Source organism: Drosophila eugracilis, unplaced genomic scaffold (assembly GCF_018153835.1).
Source record: "Drosophila eugracilis isolate 14026-0451.02 unplaced genomic scaffold, ASM1815383v1 contig_2161, whole genome shotgun sequence".
Taxonomy (NCBI): domain Eukaryota; kingdom Metazoa; phylum Arthropoda; class Insecta; order Diptera; family Drosophilidae; genus Drosophila; species Drosophila eugracilis.
The window spans coordinates 965942-985922 of NW_024573046.1; the positions used below are offsets into that span (position 1 = coordinate 965942).

Below are 19981 nucleotides of genomic sequence, written 5' to 3' on the forward strand. Positions count from 1 at the left end.
TGCCCCCAGGAATGTGAAAACTAGAGATATTGAAAGGGACCTGATGCTATAGCTAGGTCGAAAAATCGAGAAAAATTTTATATGTACATAAGTCTTGAAAAGCACTCCCACACTTTGACATGAAGTCTAAGCTTAAAACCCAAAAATAGAAGACTAAAAAATCACACTCACACGAGCTCTCATGAAAATTTTTATAACAATTCCAACGTTTAAAATAATTTGTTGTTAAATGCTAATACAGAAATTCAGTTTTAATATAAGAAATTTTAATATGACTTATGGAACTTCATAAAACTGACCTTTAACCTCAACAGGAACTCATAGTAAAATTGCAGTGTACAAGTAGTAGTGTGGTCAAGGTGTTCATTTTATTTATATTAATTACAAGTTAAGCGTTCTTAGTGCTCCCTAGCGGCCACGCCTCTTACCCATCGCCGCCCGCCCACACATCGCATGATGACGTTGTTATCAAATGTGTGCGTAGTGTTTCTTATAGACAAGCAGAGAAAAAAAAAAAATTGGACTATATATGTAGGTTTTGGAAAATATTGACTAGATTTCCTTTTTGGATTCCTCCGCTTCCGTTTCCGTTGCCGTTGGAGTAGTTGTTAGGTGAGGGTTTTCGGAATCCTTTAAATCACCTTCCGTGTTGTCTTTTTTGGAACCAGGAACAAATGGACAAACGCCGCCCTTGCACTCGAATGGAAATTCCGGACCCTTCTTAATCACATTGCCATCGGCATCTTTCTTCTCCCAGGGATTCCAGTATCGCAACAGGATCGGCTGGACGAACTTGTGCCAAATATATAGCAGAAGTGGAATGATAAAGCACGGTACGCACACCATTGTTCTATTTGTATGTGAAAATCCTGGTAATTTTGGAATATGCCAAAAGTTCAAATGATTTTTGGACTGTCGTTGCTTTATATCCAACTTACTTGATGGAAGTAGAGTTGTCTTTCGAGGCGAGCTTTGTTTTCCCTCAGTTTTTTCCTTTATTATTCTTGATTAATTTTTTGGGTCGCAGTGTGACCAGATTACTTAGGCTGGTTTACGCCACTAAATACACCCCGTATAAACTGTTATCTTTAACATAAAACCGCAACTAATTTTAGTGAAAATCGAAACCAGTCTAATCTTTCGTGGACTCAAACCAATCAATTTAAAACTTATTAATAATATAATAATAGTGCTCCATGGACTTAAAAAAATTGTTAAGTCTCATTTTGTATCGATAATTTATTGAATTTTCACAGCATTAACCCATTAAGGGACAACGATAAGGAACTCCGGAGCGACAACAGTACTCCCTGCCGGCCTGCAGATTCGTATTAACCCATTGGTTGTGACAGTTTTTAATGAACAAATAAGCGCGTTCCTTGTGGCAATCATGGCCCAGTGCGGAGCAAACTATATTTGCAGAATTTGGCAGATGTTGAACGATCTAAAGTTGTATGGGTGGTAAGTTAAAGCAATTTTATCGAAATAATCGTTTCGAATTTATCGATGGGAAAAGATTACACTACTTACTGTCTCTAGACATTTAGTTTGACACTGTTTGCTACCGATGGCATTACAAGGAAACATCCTATCCAATTCCTGGTGAATTAATGGTTTTGTGGGCAGGCCATTGGAAATTTGTGAGGAGAGAAAAACACCACAAGTACAGGGAACTGGCTGATTCTCCTGCTGAGATAATACTGATGGTGTGGGCGGTAATGGGATTGTGTTGGCTAAACTACTGCTCGATGTTGTTGTGGCCACCGGAATTGTTGATGATTCTACGGATTTTATCGAAATTTCCGTAGCCTTTGCAACATTCGATTCTGTGGTGGTGGTTATGATGATACTATCATCACCATCATCATTAATCAATTTTGATTCAGTTTCCAAATCGCTTCTGGGCGTTGTCACAATCACGAATTCCACAGCGGTTGGCCAATCTTCCTCTGTGGTGGTGGTGCTGCTCATAGTGCTGACTTCCGGCTTAACAATTCCTTTCATCTTTGACCATTTATCCTTGATGGTGTTACCATTTCCGTAGAGTGGCTTTTTATAAACTATTTTCGAAGCTTCCAAATGGATAGCAAGCAAAAGCGTCAAGAGCAGGAGGGAATTTTTAAAGACAGCTAAGATTTAGGTAATATTATATTTAATTATAATCGAAATTATATTTGGATAAGATTAAAGATCCAGATCTTACCCATCTTGTTATCTCAAACACACTGAATACTTTTGCTTTTTGCACTATCCATTTTATAAGCCATTTTTCACTTGTCTTGCACTTTTTCAAGATCTTATTTTTTCCGTTTAAACTTTTTATGCGACCCCCAATGAAGTTCAAGTTGTGAGAACCGACGATTTGTGTCAGGGTAATTTCTTGTTAAGCACAATTTTTACCCAAATATTGCAATTCATTCATTTGGAGAGAACAACGAAATTAAAAAGCTGATTACTTCCGAAATCTAAATGAAGCTTTTATAGGAGAAATCCTATTTAAACCCAACAGCAAATTTAGAAACGGTAATATTTATGAAAAAACCAAAATACACTAATCTTCAGAATTTACCCATCCACAAAAATAAGAAAATATTAATTTTATTATATTTTTTGGCATTAGTTCCTAATTCTTTATCTTTATCTTTACATCCTTCATTTTCAATCGGTATTTTTGATGTGTGCTTTGAAATTTTAACAACAATACCAATCACAGAAAGTATCGACTATGCCATATGTTAGTCGGTGTTTAGTTTTATAATACTTCTGATCAAGTATGTATACATACACCTGACAATAAAAAATAAACAGTTATTCCCAAATAGAATGGTATTTAAAATGAAAATTGTACGCTGAAAGCTTGACCCTTAAACGATACAATAAAAATAATAATAAAATAAAGATGACCATTTTGCAAAAATTTTCTTTAGATAAGGAAAGATTGAAATCCAACAATCCAAGCGATATATGCCAGAAACTAAACCAAAATTTTAGTTTAAAAATATGGAATTAAATACATAAAAATAAAATATCGATAAACTGTTAACGGTGCTGTATTCACCACTGTGCGCCTAACAGCACGCACCGTTGGCCGTGGTGAGCGCGGTGTACCAACAGTGTGGTGGATATACACCAGTTGCCTTAGATTGCCGGAAAAAACAAAAACAATAAAAGAAAATACAGTAAAAACAGCGATTAAATACACCCTTAATTACCAGATAAACTTCCCGATGGCCGATAAGAAAACAAGAAAGCCATAAGATCCAGATAAGATTGGGATTGGAATTGAAATCGCCAAGAATCGCCAAGAAACGCCACGAATCACCATCTCCATTTGCCGGAATTTAATTCACTCGAACGCCCGGTGGTATTCGTATATCAAGACTTTCGATCCCGGAATAAAGGAAATATATATATAAAATAATGCCCGAATATGTACCAGCACGTGGGTTCAAGGAGATGGAGAATCTTCTTAGGCTCCACGAGAACCGGAGCTATCCCGTCTACATCTACTTCTATGGCGAGAAGGACAAGCAGGGACGCAGCTGGTGTCCGGATTGTGTGGCTGGTAGGTGTCAAATATCTCTAAATACCCGGGTTTGTTTCGGTACTAACAAAGCTGCCTAATTCTATTTGTAACTTTAAAGATTTTTGATTCTCTGCCGGGACCAAGGATCACTTTTAAAGGGCTTTTGTTAGCTCCATATTTCGACGCTTTAAAGGTTAACTTTTTTACTAATTTTTAAACCGATTAAGAATCATATTTTTAAGTTACAACAACTTAACAACCTTATAGACCCCACAACTAATCCACCTCAATTTTTTTAGCCGAAGAAACGATAATGACTGCCTTTCGAAATAACGCTCCGTCGGACTGTGTAATTCTGGTGGTAGACGTTGGTAATCGAGAATTCTGGATGAGCAAGGATAACGATTTCCGCAAGGCGCCCTACTTGGTAGATGGGATACCGGCCCTGCTCCACTGGAAGGGCGTGGAGCGTCTAGATGGCGATCAGCTGCTAAAGAAAAATCTACTGGAGCTCTTCTTCGAGGAGACCGATTCGCGCACGAGCAAAGGTGTCACTCAATAAAATGTGATTTGAGTTGAAACTCATATGCTCTCAGACTATCTTTCTCTCTGAATTGCGCTCCACTCGGGGAATATGTATGAGTGGTATTTTTTTGGGGAACTGAAAGTGGGGCGGTGGAAGAATGAGTCAAAAATTTCTAGCTCGTAGCGCATCGCTCGGCATTTTCTCGTTTATTTGCACGCATGTCGTCGACCAGGACGAATCGTTTGGCAGAACGCGGCTGAAAACTAAGAAAACGGAAACGGGACAATAACGGTACTAGCGGCACACGCGTCTAACGGTAAACACGCGTGCTAACGCCATCTCGCTCGCACGCGCCAATGCCGCGATTTTAGTTTTACCTTTTTTTTTGCAAAGTTTTCAAAAAAAAAAAAATCTCATAAAAAAACAAACCAAAAACAGTTTTCTAAAAAAAAAAATAGGTAAAAAAATAATACAATAAATATATATGAAAAACACGACCGCACAGTTTTAAAAATAACATAAAAAATAAATAATAAAATATATAACGTCAACGACGTAACTATAAATAATAATATTAATACATAAACAAACAGGACAATATAGGACAGGTTAATCAGGTTTTTAAAAAAAAGTCCTGACCCAATAACTAATCTGAGTTTTATAAATCCTGTTGCTCTCTCTTCCTTAATAACATTTTTGATATGGTAAAACTAACAAATTATCAATTTTAAGAGTTACAAAATCTTAAAACCAATCAAATCACAAAAAATATAGGACAAAATCGTAATCTTCCAACAGCAACCCTGTTGCTTCATGTTTTTTTGAATTTTGTAAGTGAGAAGACTGTTGCTTCTCAGGCGATTTGTATGGATACTTTTATGTTTATTCATTGATCAAAAAAATATGAATAAATAAAAAGAAGCCACAGGCAGAACGGGAACGGGTAGACAGTGGTACAGAAAGATAGGGGTATAAAACTCATACCACGATCCACTTGGCGGAATGGTGCTAATAAAAACGAGAAGATGACAAAAAAATTATTTGAACAAGTCGCGGCGAATGGGTAAATGAAAAAGTAAAAAAACAAATAAATTAAATTAAATTGACAGCGATCGAATAGGCAAGAAAACGAAAGAAATATGTTGAAGGTTGCCAATATATGTATCATTTTATTTTCGAAGCACAGCAAAATCTATATTATTTATTAGCTATCCCAATATTATATATATAATATTTTATTTATGATACATACATTAGATTTGCGTTTAGATGGTTCAGCCTAAAAATATGCGTTTAGTTTTAGCTTTCTTCATAAAATAAGTAGTTTATTTAGTTTGGTTTTAAAATGTGAAATTGGAAGTAAAAGAATTGCTTCATTTATCAAAAAACTTTCTAATAAATCGTTTGACTTCTCACTTCTTAGTTTTGTAATATATCTTTACAGATAAAACTACTGATCAATATTTCAAAATCAAAATCGATTAAATGTACAACAAACTACTACTTTCTAGTAATGTTTTCAGAGCACTTTAATAACTAAATGGCACTCATGCCTAATATCTCATATAATTCTTGAGAAAAATTTATATAAAATTTCGCCATGGCCTGACCCTGGCATTATTTATTGTGGCGAAAAAAAAAAAATCTAATTTAATGAGCAGTCAGAAAGCATTGGAAATTTATAATAAACGAAATCAAAATCTGATTTTTATGTCTTATTTGTGTGCGAATTTTGCTGTTCTGTCAATTAAAACCAGAAAATTCTTAATGAGGCACGTAACAAGCTAGACAGCTGATCCCCAGACATCCTCTCTATAAAGATTCACCCTCCTCTGATCATACAAATTCAGCGAAATGTCATTAAGGAAGCTCGTAAAAATCCGAAAACCAAATTGCAAATAAATTCAGCATACGCAGAATAGGAAACCAAATGCATATAGATATATATATATATATATATATAAGAAGATTATATAGATACCATATGCTACAGAGATCGGTGGATTAAAGATCCAAAAAATTGTTTTCCTTTGGCGCTAAATCTTTTAACGCAACAATTTTTGGTATTTATTTTGTTTTTGCCTTCCGTATGCACCTGCAAGTATTTCGATTTATAGTGTCATTGAAAATCATAATTTATTTATAATTCCTATATAGACGATGAGAATCGGGCGATCTGTATCTCTAACGCTACCTTGTATATTTTTATTTATTATTACTCTTTATATTTAATTGACGCATTTAGTCCATAGAAACAGAATAAAAAAAAAAAAAAAAAAACAACGTGTAGTGGATATATATATGTATATATCATCGATATGTGGAAATTATATCTATAATGATGATATAGCTGATGATATATATGTGTCTGTGTGCACATATTTTATATCTGCTGCGCAGAGCTTTTGATATATATATTTATATTTATATATATTAATATCTGCCCATATATATTGAGTTTTTATAAGCGAATCGAAATCAAAAACAACAAAAAATGAAATATACGCAGAAATCCAATCAAATGCCAAACTTAAGGTGAATCGAAAAACGATGAAGAGTTGTTTTTTTAATGTAAAGTAAGGCTCTTCATAGATTTAAAACTCATTTTATCAAAAAATTGAAAATGTTTCTGAGACTCCAAAATACGTAACAGAACAGAAATATCATGAAAACTGACCCTTCTCATTGGAATTTCGAATGTTGAAATTCCGAGCGTATTGGCCAAAGGAAAAGCGTTATCAAAGCCCCATACCCCGCCCCAAATCAAACCTCTAGTGCCCCGCCTGCAGCACTTGCTCCAAATTGGTAATGAGCCATGTGGTCAGACCCCAGGAATTAACTGACCGATTTCTGAAAACGATTGCGATAAATTAACGTGTACGTATAGTACCTAGAAAAAACTAAAAAAAAAAATAAAAGAAAAATACAAAAAAAAAGGTGGTGAGGGGGTTGTACTCTTATCAGAATGTGCAGAAGTTCCAACTGATAGAGCGGCGTTGGGGCAAACAAAAACTAAAACGAAAACCGAACAAGGCGAAAGTCAAACAAACAACAGAAAATAACAATTTTTTTTTTGCCGGCAACGTTGCTAATGACGACACTGAAAAAAAAATCAAGGGGTGTTGAGAATACGCGGGGGGGGGGTCAATTATGACGGTTGAAAATCGTTAACAACGTCAATGGCAACAAAAGTGCAACACAGCACTTGAGGAAAAATAAGAAATGGTTATACCATTTTATTATTTAATTAATTTTCCATTTAGTGAAATATTTTCTACACTCAACTGAGGTGGCCACAAATAATTACTTTAATTTATTTATTTATCACTTATAGCATTTTGAGTTAATACCACTTAATAATAGACCGATAGCAAGTGCTTAAAATGATATGTTTAGAAAATTGATAAGATATGAAAAGTAATTTATTTCTTTAATATCAATCAAAATGGCCGTCAAGTACTAATGAATTGAAAATGAAAAATTATAAAGTTGGCTTTTCTACTTTTAAAGTATTTTATATTTAATTTAAATCGTTTTATTATATATATTAAATTATATTCCACATTTAGGGCTCTATTTTGGGTATTATTTATTTAGTTTAGCTTCCCTAGAACGAATCCCCTCCCTCCTCTTGATTTTTGTTGACGTTGGCTTAACACTTTCCGACCTTTTTGTCGATGCGATTCGATAGCAACAGCGGTCGAAACTCAGATTCAGTCGGTCTACGTTGCCGGTGCGGTTCTGTTCTGCTCGGGAACTCAGTACTCGGAATTTAGAGCTCAGAATTCGAACTAGAACTGGGAATTCCAAATTCGATTCGAATTAGAATTCCATCTGGCTTTGCACAAACAATTCGATTTCGTGTTTGTTTAATTGCAATTATAATAAAGTAATGCCAATAGTAGTAGCAATGGATGGCAATAACCATAATAATAATAATAAATATAACAATAACGACAGCAGCGCGGCCGCAATAAACAAATTGTATTCTGTCCCAACGAAGATCGACGACCGTGCAATAAAATCAAATAAGAAATTAGAAGCTCGTGATCGTGATTGTGATTGTGATTGTGATTGTGATTGTGATCATCATTGAACAACATCCGTAATGATAAACGACAATCAAGACTGAAAGCAATCGGACAATATGTTGCCCTTTATTTGCATTTGAAATTTTGAATGGGAATGGATTCAAAAAAAAAGAAAAACCTGAAGATCGTTCTCGATCTCAAAAATAAATTATCTTTCAGACAACTGTGATAAAGTTATCTAGAACAAGTCTTATAATGTTCTATAATGATCATTAGATGAGCATTTATCAGTCTGATTTTATCTTCTAATGGTGTTGATAACAATTTTCAGAGATCGTTGATAATATTTTTTTAGTGGAATCATTTGGGTTTCAAGTATATACTCTTTCGATCTTTAATTGCAACCTAACCCACAACCCACTTCACTTGACATAGTTCCACCCACTTTAGTATATCAATCACTTGTGATTGAGTGTGTTTGCTTAAATAGTTAGAGCTTCTTGATTGATCAGTGATCACTGAACTTGGATTGTGTCAATATTTATGTGTTATTTATTGACTTTAGCCAATTGATTGGGAAATTTGTAGAAAGAAAGATCTTTGATGATGATGTTTTCGCATCGTGATCTTTTACTTCCTGTGTTCTGTGTTGTTGACTTAAGAATGGAAATCTCTCTCTGAAATTTTGAAAATATTTGTTTTACAGTTTTTGATTCTTGATTCTATGGATCATTATCGATTCTTGGCATTTTCATTTCCTATTTAAATCTTAAAAATTAACTTTAATTTAGGAAACAATTGAGATCTTAAGATTTAATAAAACAATTTTTTTTTTTGTGATCTTTTTAATTTTCTTGAATTCTAATTTAGATTTTGTGCACTTCGTGATTTCCCATTTCCTCTGCTTAATTTTCTCTCACGTTTGATGATGTTTTCGCTTTCCATTTTCAATTTTATGATGACTTTTTTGCGTGCGCGATTAAAATCGTCCGTCTCTCTTCCTCCCCCCCCGTCATTCAATTTGCCATTCTATTTTCTATTTTTCCATTTTTTCCCATTTTTTTCTACTTTTTTTGCCTACTTTTTCTATTTTCAATTCAGAGGCTGTTCGCTTTATTCAATTTCATTTCGGTTTCAGTTGATTTTGGCGCGTTGTGCTTGAGCGATCATCTCGACGCGATTCTTGATTTTGGTTTGCAATAAAACAAAGTAAATACGAAACAGATTACAAAAATAATAGAGGAATAGAGTTCAGGAAAAACTAAAGAACAAAATAATAGTAAAACTGGGTTCCAGCAACCGATAAGCTCACTTATCTGTGCGGTCGTGTGTGTTTCTGCATATATGTATATACCTTATATACTATATATGTAACATATATACTATATGTAATCATTATAATTGTTTACAGTCTGCGGTTGATAAAGACTTTGATTGAAAATTAACGAGTGTGCTGAAGAAAGCAATTCAAAATTTAAGAGTAAAAATCTATCAAATAAATTAAGACAACGAAGAGGAAAGCCCAAAAATTGTTGTTAATTTTTTTTTTTCGGTTACTGTTTGTTAATCATAAAATCAGAAATTTGGAAATTTCACAGCGATAAGCCAACGGAAGCTGATAAAAAGAATAAAAAAGAAAAACAACAAAAAAGCGGCGGCATCTGGAAAATATTTTTGTAGCTTAAAGGTTTGAGGTGAGTTTTTTGAGTGTAAAAAATTGAGTGAAAGAGCGGCGGCTGCGCACTTTTTATCGCGGGCTTTTTGCAAACAAAATAGGGGGTTTTTCTCGTCGTTCATGCAACAACAACAACAACAACAACAAGAACAACAACAAAACAACGAAACGAAAAACGAACAACAAAACTGTGAAAAGAGCAAAAAGGCGGAAAAGAGACGAAAAAACAACAAATGCAGTAGGACAAGTAAAAGGAAAATAGAAAACGACAACAAAAACGGTAGCCCTCAAACAACAACAAAAATGTAACGCGGAAAAGGCAGTTTTCTTTGGCCGCAGCAGCAGCAGCAGCAGCATGCGGGAAAATCATCCGCAAAACCGCAAAATAAATATGATTTAAACAAAAAAACCTAACTACTATTCGCACAATAGCAATAACCATAAGCAATATCTATATAAAAATCCCTGCAAATAAGCAGAAATATATTTTTTTTTAGTGAAAAGTGTGTGTTTTTTTTTTACTTATGCAAAAGAATAAAAAATCTTTAAAGTTAATATTCAAAAACAATCATTAAGTGCCAAAAAAAAAGTTATATATCGAAAACCAAAACAAAGCTAGTAGGCCAAATAAATAAAATAATATTTCTGCTGAAAACCAAAAATTTGAAACCTTTCTTGGCCACATAAAGTGAAGTGAATAAATTTAAAAAACATATACATAATAAATACATACAAACATATAAATATAAAACAAGGAAAAACGAAATTTTTAATGCTTTTAATTAATATGAAAACAAAAAATAAACAACAACAAAATGACATAGGCGGCATTTTGCTGTGAAGCAAGCAAGAAGCAGACCAGAATCCGAGGAGACAAAAGGTAAGTGACCTTCTCTTGCACCAACCACCCAAAAACCCCTAACCACCACCCACTGTCACCTCCCACACTCTTTGTAAAAAAAAAAAAAACAAACAACAAACTCCCCAATTCAAAGCAATTAAAAATTCTCAGCTCGTTGCCGTTTTGGTTAGTGAGTTCATCTCATCATATAAAAAAACAAAATAAAAATGAAATGCTGCAAACATTTTTCATTGCCTTCTTTGAGGTGCCGAAAAAGTGGGTGGAATAAATTTCTTTCAGTTTTGTTTGACGGTAGATGTGGGGTGACCGTTGATTTTTTTTTTTTTTTCTGAGCAAAATAAAGGCCAGAGGCTGGCCGCTGTCGGCAAACATTTTCCTGCCTTATTTTTATTGAATTTTATTGTTCAGCCTGGCGATGGTGAAAAGCGCCTGCGTTGGGAAAATTGCGAGAGCAAAACCAAATTGCAGAGAGATTTCCCTTTTGGTCATTACTCAACATTGAGTAGGTCTGGTATTTTGGAGAGAGACATTCCAATTCAAAACCAGATGGAAATATTTTTTATTCAGGGAGAGAGAGAGAATTTATCTAGAATTCCTATTGAGTTTTTTTTTACCCTGGAGAAGTGCAGGGAATTCAGCTCATTTGAATGTCACAGTTATTGGAAAATTTACATAAAATAAATCACGGTTTTCAACGGAATATATTATTCCCTTAAAAGTATAAAAAAAAAATGTATAAATTTCAAATTTATATAATAAATATAATTGTTAATAATTTCATTACATTTTTAAGAACTTATTTTCAAGGCACAGTTTTAGAAAATATTTATGATTTTTTATTATAAAAATAAACTTGTTTTCTACGGTTCAAAAACTGTTTTTCTTACTAAATCTTTTCATTAATTTTATTTTTATTCTGTCAAAGTTGAGTCCAAACTTTGTTTTTTAATGTTAAATAACTTTCTTTACTTCAGTCACAGTTTTTGGAGTGACTACCACCCCTGAGAGTTGAGTGACTTTGAATCTGAGTACAACTAACCCTGAGAGAAGTAATATTTCGAGATGATTTTCCGGGATTTTGAGCGTCTTTTGTGCAGACTTTTGGTTCGTGGCCTACCACACAAATACACCGAAAGAGGAACGCTTTTTAGCCGTTTTTCGGGCGTTTTTAGCCGCATTCCCGCCGTAACACGTTTGTGTGTGTGTATTTTATCTGCTGGGTTCGAAAGAACGAAATGAAGGCAAAAAAGGACCTACTCCTCACCCACCAAACACTTTGACTCTCCTGGTTACTTAACCAAAGACTCTGGCATCATTTCGCTTTCATTTTTCCCTTTTTCCCCGGTCGCATTTTCACCGGTTTCCCTTTATATTTTTCTTTTTTTTGGGACCTGGAGTCTTCGGTTTTTGCTACTTTATGAGCCCTGTCTTCTTCTTTTTTTTTTTTTTGTACGACTACGTTGTCTTCTTCACGGCGTGTTACTTCCTTTTACTTCTTTTTTTTTCTTCCCTCTTTTCGTGTCCTTTTGTGATGTCTTTCTTTTTGTCCACTTTTTGGCGCTACTTCCGCTCCTTCGGCGGCAAAAACAAATTGGCGCCATTAGTAAAATTGTAATCAGGGCATTAGCATATACATATATGTATATATATTCTAGATTTATGTACATATAGTACACGGATGGTGATGGCACTAAAAATTATTTAGGCAAAGCTCTCCTGAATCACATTTGGCCAGTTGGCAAGGTCGTTCTCTTGATGGTAGGTCATTCGTTTGGTTTTTATTTGACCAAGCCAGGGGTTAAGTCATTAGATATACATTAGAAATGTAATTCAACTAACTAACTAATACGAAAATAGGTTCTTCCAACAAATGATTTACATAGTTTCTTGTTAAATTATAATATTCATATCTTATTAATTATTATCAGAAAATCTTGCTACAATGGTTACTTTAAGTAACCATGTAAAAACCTAACTATTGAACTATTACCTTTAATCAATGTATTTAAGACCCAGTTTCTTTCCACTTTCTAACTTAATTTTTAATGTTCTGCAAGCAGCACAAAGCGAAGCCTTTCTGCAAGTTTTTCCTTTTCCCCATCCTTTTCCTTTTTTTATTTGCTTCTTTCCATCTCTCGATTATTCGTAAGTAATCCCATAATAACACTCATTAGAGGGCCAAAACTTTAAAGTTGAATAGACCGCAATTTGGCCAACAATGATTTCTTTTATTTATCTATTTATTCCCCCTTTTGCCCACAAAAGTTTTCCTCTTTTTTTTTGGCTCGTTCAATCAACACAAATCGGTGGAAAACAAACACAAAATAAAATAGAAGGGAAAAAAGATTTTCCAACAGAAAAAACCTTGTCAAATAGTGTAAAGCAAATGTTTTTCTATTAGGTGGCCCTAAGAGGGGGAAAAAAAAAGGGAAAATAGGTAGATGGAAAAGTCACCGACAGGGGGCGCCACTAATGAGGCCCTTGGGGAACATAATAAACTTCCGGAAGCAACAAAAAAAAAAACACAAAAATCCAAACATTCACACATGAAAATACGTGCTCGATACATGGAAAAAAAAATAATGTAATTGATTAAAAATATTATTTTTGTTGTTAATATTAAACCTAACTGGGTTTTATATATTTTATTTGAATTTTGTGTTCATTTTCTTTAGTTTTTGTGATTTAATATATACCTAAAAGTAAAACTGATCACAAAAAGTAAAACCGATGAAAAATATTTTCTCTGTTTATCTTTTTTTGCTTTTATTTTCATGCAACGCGCTAACTTTTTTCTTGCTGGTTTTCCCCTCGCCAAAAACAAAAAAAGGAGAGGTGGATTGTTGCCCAAAAACCGATCGCCATTTTCTTTCGAACTTGGGTGGCTTTTTAATTTAAAAAAGAAACAAAAACGGAAACTGAATAACTGAGATTGAAGAGTGCTTGTTAATGGGGGAGAGAAGATTTCAAGTATATATATACAGAAAGGAGAGGGGATTTTCCAGGAGGTTGTTCGCTTCTGACATTGGACAAAGACAAATCGCAGCAAGTTCGACCTTCTTCCGCTTCGAAAAAAAAAAAAAATAAATAAAAACCCCAGAAAACCGAAAAGTTCCACGCTCAACTCAGCAACTGACTCACAAAATTAAAGTAATAATAACTTTGTTTCACCCTCACTCACCGTCCTGTACAAAAAAAAGAGAACTTTTGTTTTCCCTTTAGTCTGTTTTGTTTTTTCCTCTTTTAATTTGTCCTTTGGATGTGCGTGTGTACGAGCGAAAGTTAAAGGAAAACGACTTTTCGGCTGTGGAATTCAACTTGACAGCTTTATGCACAGTTTTCCATTTTTCCCATACTGGAAAATGTTAATTCAAGACTTTTAACAATTTCAAATAATTTGTTGTGAAAACAATTTTGCCATTTTGAGGTAAAGTTCTCGACTGCAGAAAATGTTAATTTCATATAATTTATACTTTAAGAAATCTAAAAACCTAGCACTAAAGACATTATTTAAAATATTTTTAAATATTTTTTCTTTGGCTTAACATTTTATACATTAAAAAAAATACTTTTATTATAACACAAATTTGTACGGCATATAAGGTCTTGACCTTTTTGATAATATTGAAATATTTTATTTCTTGTTTGTTTGCTTTTTAAGTTTCACTGTAAGCGAAACCTTCGACTTGTGAACTTTTCTGCGCAAACATCAGAACATAAAATAACATAAAAATGCGATGCTTGCCTCTCTGTTGGTTTGTTGTTTTCTTGGTTTTGTTGGTTTGTTGGCTCTGCGACAAAGTAAACAAACAAAGAGGCAAAACCAGCGGCCAAGTCAAAGTTGAGAGTGGCCTAAAGTAATATTAATGGGCATGGCAGTTTATTGTTTAAATTTCCCTCGCCCAAAAACCCCAATTTTCTCCCTCCGTCACGTTTTTAGCCGCTGGCTTATTAGTACTGGAAAGTGCCGAACACAAAAATATGAGAAACCTACGCAAACCAATGCACTGGGCGAAAAGGTTTTAACGAAATAAAAAAGATTTCTTAATTGTTAGAGATGTGTTTTCCCATTTCCCGGCTTTTGAAGAGTTTAGAGAGAGTTTTGAAGAAGAGATGTTGCTAAAGTCAAGTTGGTCAGTTATGTAAATATATTAAATCACGTGATCAAAGATTTTATATATAATAAAAACTCTGAAAATCTGATTTGATATACATGCATACGATCGCTTTTATAATGAAAGCATTGGGTTTAGCCATGCGTGGCTAAAGTTAGATTTCTTAACTTTAAATTCGAGTAAAAAGAGAGATTAAAAATATTATTCAAGAACTCTGTTTTTAACTAGTTCTTAAGCTTGCCGTTAAGTATGCTAAAAAATGAACAAACTATATGCCTTGCATAAGAAAATAGGGTAACATAATATGCGTTTTCTTAGTTTTGGGAATGAAATTAAAAAACAATTATGCAGTATTTTGATTTTTCGATATAAATTGCAAAAGAGATACATAAAAAAAGGGGTCACTGACCTTAATGATCCATATTATTAAAGACGCTGTTCGTATTTGAAGTTTTCCATTTAAATTTTCCTTGCTTTTATTTATTATATTGATGTATTCAAATCTTTACTTGTCCCACAGAGTGCAATTTCATTTGGCATCATAAATAGACAAATTTATTATTATTATTGTTTATGTAGATATCATATATTCATTTCACTTTTTCACTTTTCACTAGAAAGAAACAAAATTAACATTATTAGAATATATTTAGAACCAAATACTTTGGGTTCACTTACCTTATGGCAACATGGTACCACGCTTACATGCAGATATCATACATTCATTTCACTTTTTCACTTTCACTTTTCACTGGAAAAAAACATTAAATATTATTAGAATTTATTAAGAAGAAAATACTTTAGGGTCACTCACCTTAGGGCAACATGGTACCACGCGCATCAATTATTCGTATGCAGATATGCATTTCAAGTTTTTCACTGACTCCCTAACTCAAACATTTCTTAAAAATTCCTAACATTCTGAGGAAATCAAATGCTAATTTGCCTTCATTTTAATAAACCCTTACTTTTACTATTAAACTTAAAACTATTTTTGTACATATTTTGATTATCTCAAACAACTTAGTGGCTTGTGTTTCATTTTCCCCATGCGAACACAGTGCGGATGCGTAATAATAATCTGCTCATATATATATTAATCATACAATCGAATTCATACCCAAGGTTGGTGCTAATCTTGCCGTTTGCAAGCCAAGCACGAAAGAGGTTAAAGTAAAAGGTATTTTTGGAAACTTTTCTTAGAACTAGCCTTTCATGGGGATATAGGGAATAATATCATTTCAATATAGTGTTTCCTAGTTTTTGGCACATAATTGAAAAAGATTTACGTACTGTTTGGTTGTCTTTGACAAATATATAGCAATGAAAGAAATATAAAAGGATCACTGACCTTAGTTCTCCATATTAGTCAAGGTTCTTACTTTGATGATATAATTCTTGATGATTGGATTGGTTTACATCCATTTTTCTTATGATATATATATACAGATATTCATTTCACTTTTTCACTGAAAAGAAACAAAATTAACATTATTAGAATTTGCAAAAAATGACATACTTTGGGGTCACTTACCTTAAGGCAACATGGTACCACTCAGAAATGCAGATATCTTACATCATTTCACCTTTTCACTTTCACTTTTCACTGAAAAAAAACATTAATAATTATTAGAATTTATAAAGAATGACATACTTTGGGGTCACTTACCTTATGGCAACATGGTACCACGCTTACATGCAGATATCATACATTCATTTCACTTTTTCACTTTCACTTTTCACTGGAAAAAAACATTAAATATTATTAGAATTTATTAAGAAGAAAATACTTTAGGGTCACTCACCTTAGGGCAACATGGTACCACGCATATTAATTTTTCGTATGCAGATATCATAGAATCATTTTACTCTTCACTGAAAAGAAACAAAATTAACATTATTAGAATGTATAAAGAATCACATACTATACGATCGCTCACCCTAATTTTCAATTTGATTCAGCACTGGTTATGGAACTTCCTTCGAAGTTAAGTTGGTGTAGGATCAACATAATCCTAGACTAGTGCTTTAGTTTGGGGAAAAAAGATTTAAAAGTTCTAGCCTTGCGAAATTTGGTCACATGGTTGTGCTTTTCAAAACTAATCTTTACTTTTCTGATCGTATGTACATATCATATATGGTCGAGTTGTTTTCAAATTTGCCAATTAGCCAATTTGCCAATTTATTATATTAGCTTGCAGCACTTTTAGTGCGATTACCTAAGCCCTAAACTAACAGCTAACTATTCATGTTATGGCCAAAATAATCGTCTCTCGTGAGATAATATCATCTCAACATATGTTGTGTTGCAATGGAAAAAAAGTATAAAAGGGCACTGACCTTATTTGATGATTTGATGACATGATGATTTGATGATTTGATGATTTGATGACTTGATGACTTGATGATTTGATGACTTGATGATTGATGACTTGATGACTTGATGACTTGATGACTTGATGACTTGATGACTTGATGAATTGATGAATTGATGAATTGATGAATTGATGAATTGATGAATTGATGAATTGATGAATTGATGACTTGATGATGTATAGATGATGTAAAGTTGACTTGTCCCACGGGGCACCGATTCATAGCTCGGCAATAAGAAATTTATCATTATTAGAATTTATATTTTTGAAAAAGGTTTATCAATTCATTTCCACATACCTCAGGGTTCGATACTATTTAAGTTTCTTAATCATAGGTATAGTTTACCTCGGTTGAAGTTACAAAACTTCGAGTTGCCTTTATGATGGTCATTGCAATATAACTTATTTGATTATATGCAATTATTTATAGATCAATTTGGTATGGCAAATGCAAAAATTTAAGATTTAAAATTTAAAATTTAAAATTTAAGATTTAAAATTGAATTTAGCATTCAAAAAGCTAACTCATATATTTATACAATATGAGCCTAAAGTTGACATGTCCCACGGGGCACCGATTACATAGCTCGGCATGTTAATTAGTCCCACGGGGCACCGATTACATAGCTCGGCATGTTAATTAGTCCCACGGGGCACCGATTCATAGCTCGGCAAAAACTCGGCCAATTTATCATTATTAGAATTTATTTAGAAACAGATACTTCATTGCCACTTACCTCGATGTTCGATACTGTTTAAATTCGTTAATTATCTTCTTTTGAATGTACCACCTTACGGCGGTTAAAGGATCAATATTCCTAGATTGGTATTTCAGTTTGGGGAAAAAGATTTCAAAGTTCTAGTTTTGCGAAATGATGGCTGAGTATGGTGGTTTCGCATTTCAATATAATATATAATAATTTATCTGACCACATGATATGTACATATATACGATCGGTTCTAAATTCGAAAAAGTTCCTACTCTGTTTAGCTTGAATTGGTTTTGGCAGTTTGGCATTTTAGCAGTTTTGGCAGTTTTGGCATTTTTTCGTTTTGGTATTTTGGCAAAATAAAGGCTAAAGCTAAACTACCTAAGCCCTAAACTAACAGCTGAGTATTCAATTATTGACCAAAATATTCGCATATCATAGGATAATAATATAATGAAAAAAAGTATAAAAAGGCACTGACCTTAGTTTTGTTGAAGGTGAAGATTGATCAGCATCGCAATAGACATTTTCGGTGTCCCACGGGGAGTAATATATACACTGAAAACAAGCGAAACAAAACTCGATAAGAAGAAGAATAAACGGAAATTAAGTTAAGTGGCCCCAAAACATATTTAACATTGAATAGATATGAATTAAAAGTAAATTATAAATATATATATGTATACATATATGTGTGGATATATGTATATATATACACTTAAATTTGAAAGCGTTTGATTGATCGCGAAGCACAATTAGATTTTATGCGTAAAACAAGTAAAAAAATCAATATTAATACAATATATATTAAGTGTTAATCAAACCACTGAGCTGCCTTTACTTTTTACTTAAATACATGCATACTCTTTTACCTCTTAAAGCAGCAACACTATATGCTTGTAATTCGTGTACGTGTGCCACCCACCCTTCAAGAGTAAAAACTACAAAACTGCAAAGCCCCAACAGCAATGCCAAGTCGATGACGAGAGCAAGCGGATAACGGATCTTCATCGTTCGCACTTTTTCGTCTACTCTTTGTCAAGTGATACTGGGAGTACTACTGTGTAAGGACTGGCAACTGTACAAAAACTGAGAGAATAACCAGCAAGGAGGAGCTTGTGGGGCAGAATGGAGAGAGAGAGAGGATAACGGTTCTTCATTTTGCTTATCCTCTCGCACTTTTTATTTGAATGTAACCAAGGAGTGCTACTGTGTATGTCTGGCAACTGTACTAAAACTGAGAGCCTGCGGGGAGCTTGAGGAGCACACTTGAAAGAGAGGATAACGGAACTGTGTTTTGCTTCTCCTTTTGCCCTTTTCATTTGGATGTTAGCTGGGAGTCCCACTGTGTAAGGATTGGCAACTGTACAAAAACTGAAAGCCTGCAAAGAGGAGCTTAGGGTGCACGCGGGAAAGAGAGGGCAACGGATCTTCGCGTTGCATCTCCTCCCTCACTCCTCTTTGTCACAGCATTTAATTCAATTTGGATAAAATTTTTTATGACTACTTACTATGATTTTCCTTATTACTTAATTTTCTAACTGAGATAACTTTAAAATAGAAATAAGAAATTTCACCACGCATATATTTACATATGTACGTGCACACATCTAAAGTAATTTATATATGTACTTGTACTTGTAAATACATACTTTTGGAAGTGCACACCTACATACGTATGTATATATGTATGTACGTTTGGGCAATCAAAGAAATCTCAAAATTAAATTGATTTTTTATATTATAATAATTGTAATTAGTTGAATATAGACTAAAAATATTTTCGGACAAATCGACGCAGTTTAAAGTTTCATTCATTTTCTATTTGTTTAATTCTCATACATACATGTACATGTACATTACATATATATATGCAAACACCCAAAGTAAATTACTTACATGTATTCAATTTTTTTAACCACGCACACACATTCTCATCTGGTCAGCGGAGCCCCATATTGAGATGGGCATAAAAAACAGATAAACTCACTTTTAAATTTATATACTGGTATATTATACAAAACTAATAACACTTTGCTGCGATCACTTTCTCTGCTTATTTTTTTAAACACTTTTTCAAAGACAGAACAAAAAGTGCGTGTTGCCTAGGAGTGCACCGCTTCCAGACTGACAAGTGGTCAGCCACAAACCTATGCAAAGC

The 19981-nt window shown here is 33.6% G+C and overlaps 3 protein-coding genes across 5 annotated transcripts; 1 reads left to right on the forward strand and 2 right to left on the reverse strand.

Annotated features, from left to right (window-relative positions):
• Positions 1-346: 346 nt before the first annotated feature.
• LOC108118154 (UPF0729 protein CG18508) lies at positions 347-1062 on the reverse strand. 2 transcript variants are annotated; one of them, XM_017230712.2, is made up of 2 exons: positions 939-1062; positions 347-869 (listed from the first exon to the last, which is right to left on the reverse strand). In XM_017230712.2, the coding sequence occupies exon 2, from the start codon at positions 844-846 to the stop codon at positions 553-555; it is 294 nt and encodes a 97-aa protein (XP_017086201.1). In that variant the 5' UTR covers positions 847-869; positions 939-1062; the 3' UTR covers positions 347-552. The 2 variants fall into 2 exon arrangements, with proteins under 2 accessions (XP_017086201.1, XP_017086202.1); XM_017230713.2 differs by having other exon boundaries at positions 347-850; positions 939-1061.
• A 159-nt stretch (positions 1063-1221) lies between these two features.
• Positions 1222-2207, reverse strand: LOC108118128 (follicle cell protein 3C-1). Its single transcript, XM_017230678.2, has 3 exons — positions 2204-2207; positions 1531-2138; positions 1222-1444 (listed from the first exon to the last, which is right to left on the reverse strand). Exons 1-3 carry the CDS (start codon positions 2205-2207, stop codon positions 1259-1261), a joined length of 798 nt encoding a protein of 265 aa, XP_017086167.1. The 3' UTR covers positions 1222-1258.
• Positions 2208-2982: 775 nt separating this feature from the next.
• On the forward strand, positions 2983-4111 carry LOC108118160 (thioredoxin domain-containing protein 17). Of its 2 annotated transcripts, XM_017230720.2 has the most exons (3): positions 3550-3565; positions 3645-3719; positions 3826-4111. In XM_017230720.2, exon 3 carries the CDS (start codon positions 3840-3842, stop codon positions 4086-4088), a length of 249 nt encoding a protein of 82 aa, XP_017086209.1. In that variant the 5' UTR covers positions 3550-3565; positions 3645-3719; positions 3826-3839; the 3' UTR covers positions 4089-4111. The 2 variants fall into 2 exon arrangements, with proteins under 2 accessions (XP_017086208.1, XP_017086209.1); XM_017230719.2 differs by lacking the exon at positions 3645-3719 and having other exon boundaries at positions 2983-3565.
• Positions 4112-19981: the final 15870 nt, after the last annotated feature.

Bases quoted from the DNA above. Each gene is read 5' to 3' on its own strand.
- LOC108118154 (XM_017230712.2), bottom strand. From the start codon at position 846: ATGGTGTGCGTACCGTGCTTTATCATTCCACTTCTGCTATATATTTGG.
- LOC108118128 (XM_017230678.2), bottom strand. The intron at 1,445-1,530 runs GTAAGTAGTGTA...ATACAACTTTAG, and splicing joins AAACTAAATGTCTAGAGACA to ATCGTTCAACATCTGCCAAA.
- LOC108118160 (XM_017230719.2), top strand. From the start codon at position 3,421: ATGCCCGAATATGTACCAGCACGTGGGTTCAAGGAGATGGAGAATCTT. The intron at 3,566-3,825 runs GTAGGTGTCAAA...CAATTTTTTTAG, and splicing joins GTGTCCGGATTGTGTGGCTG to CCGAAGAAACGATAATGACT.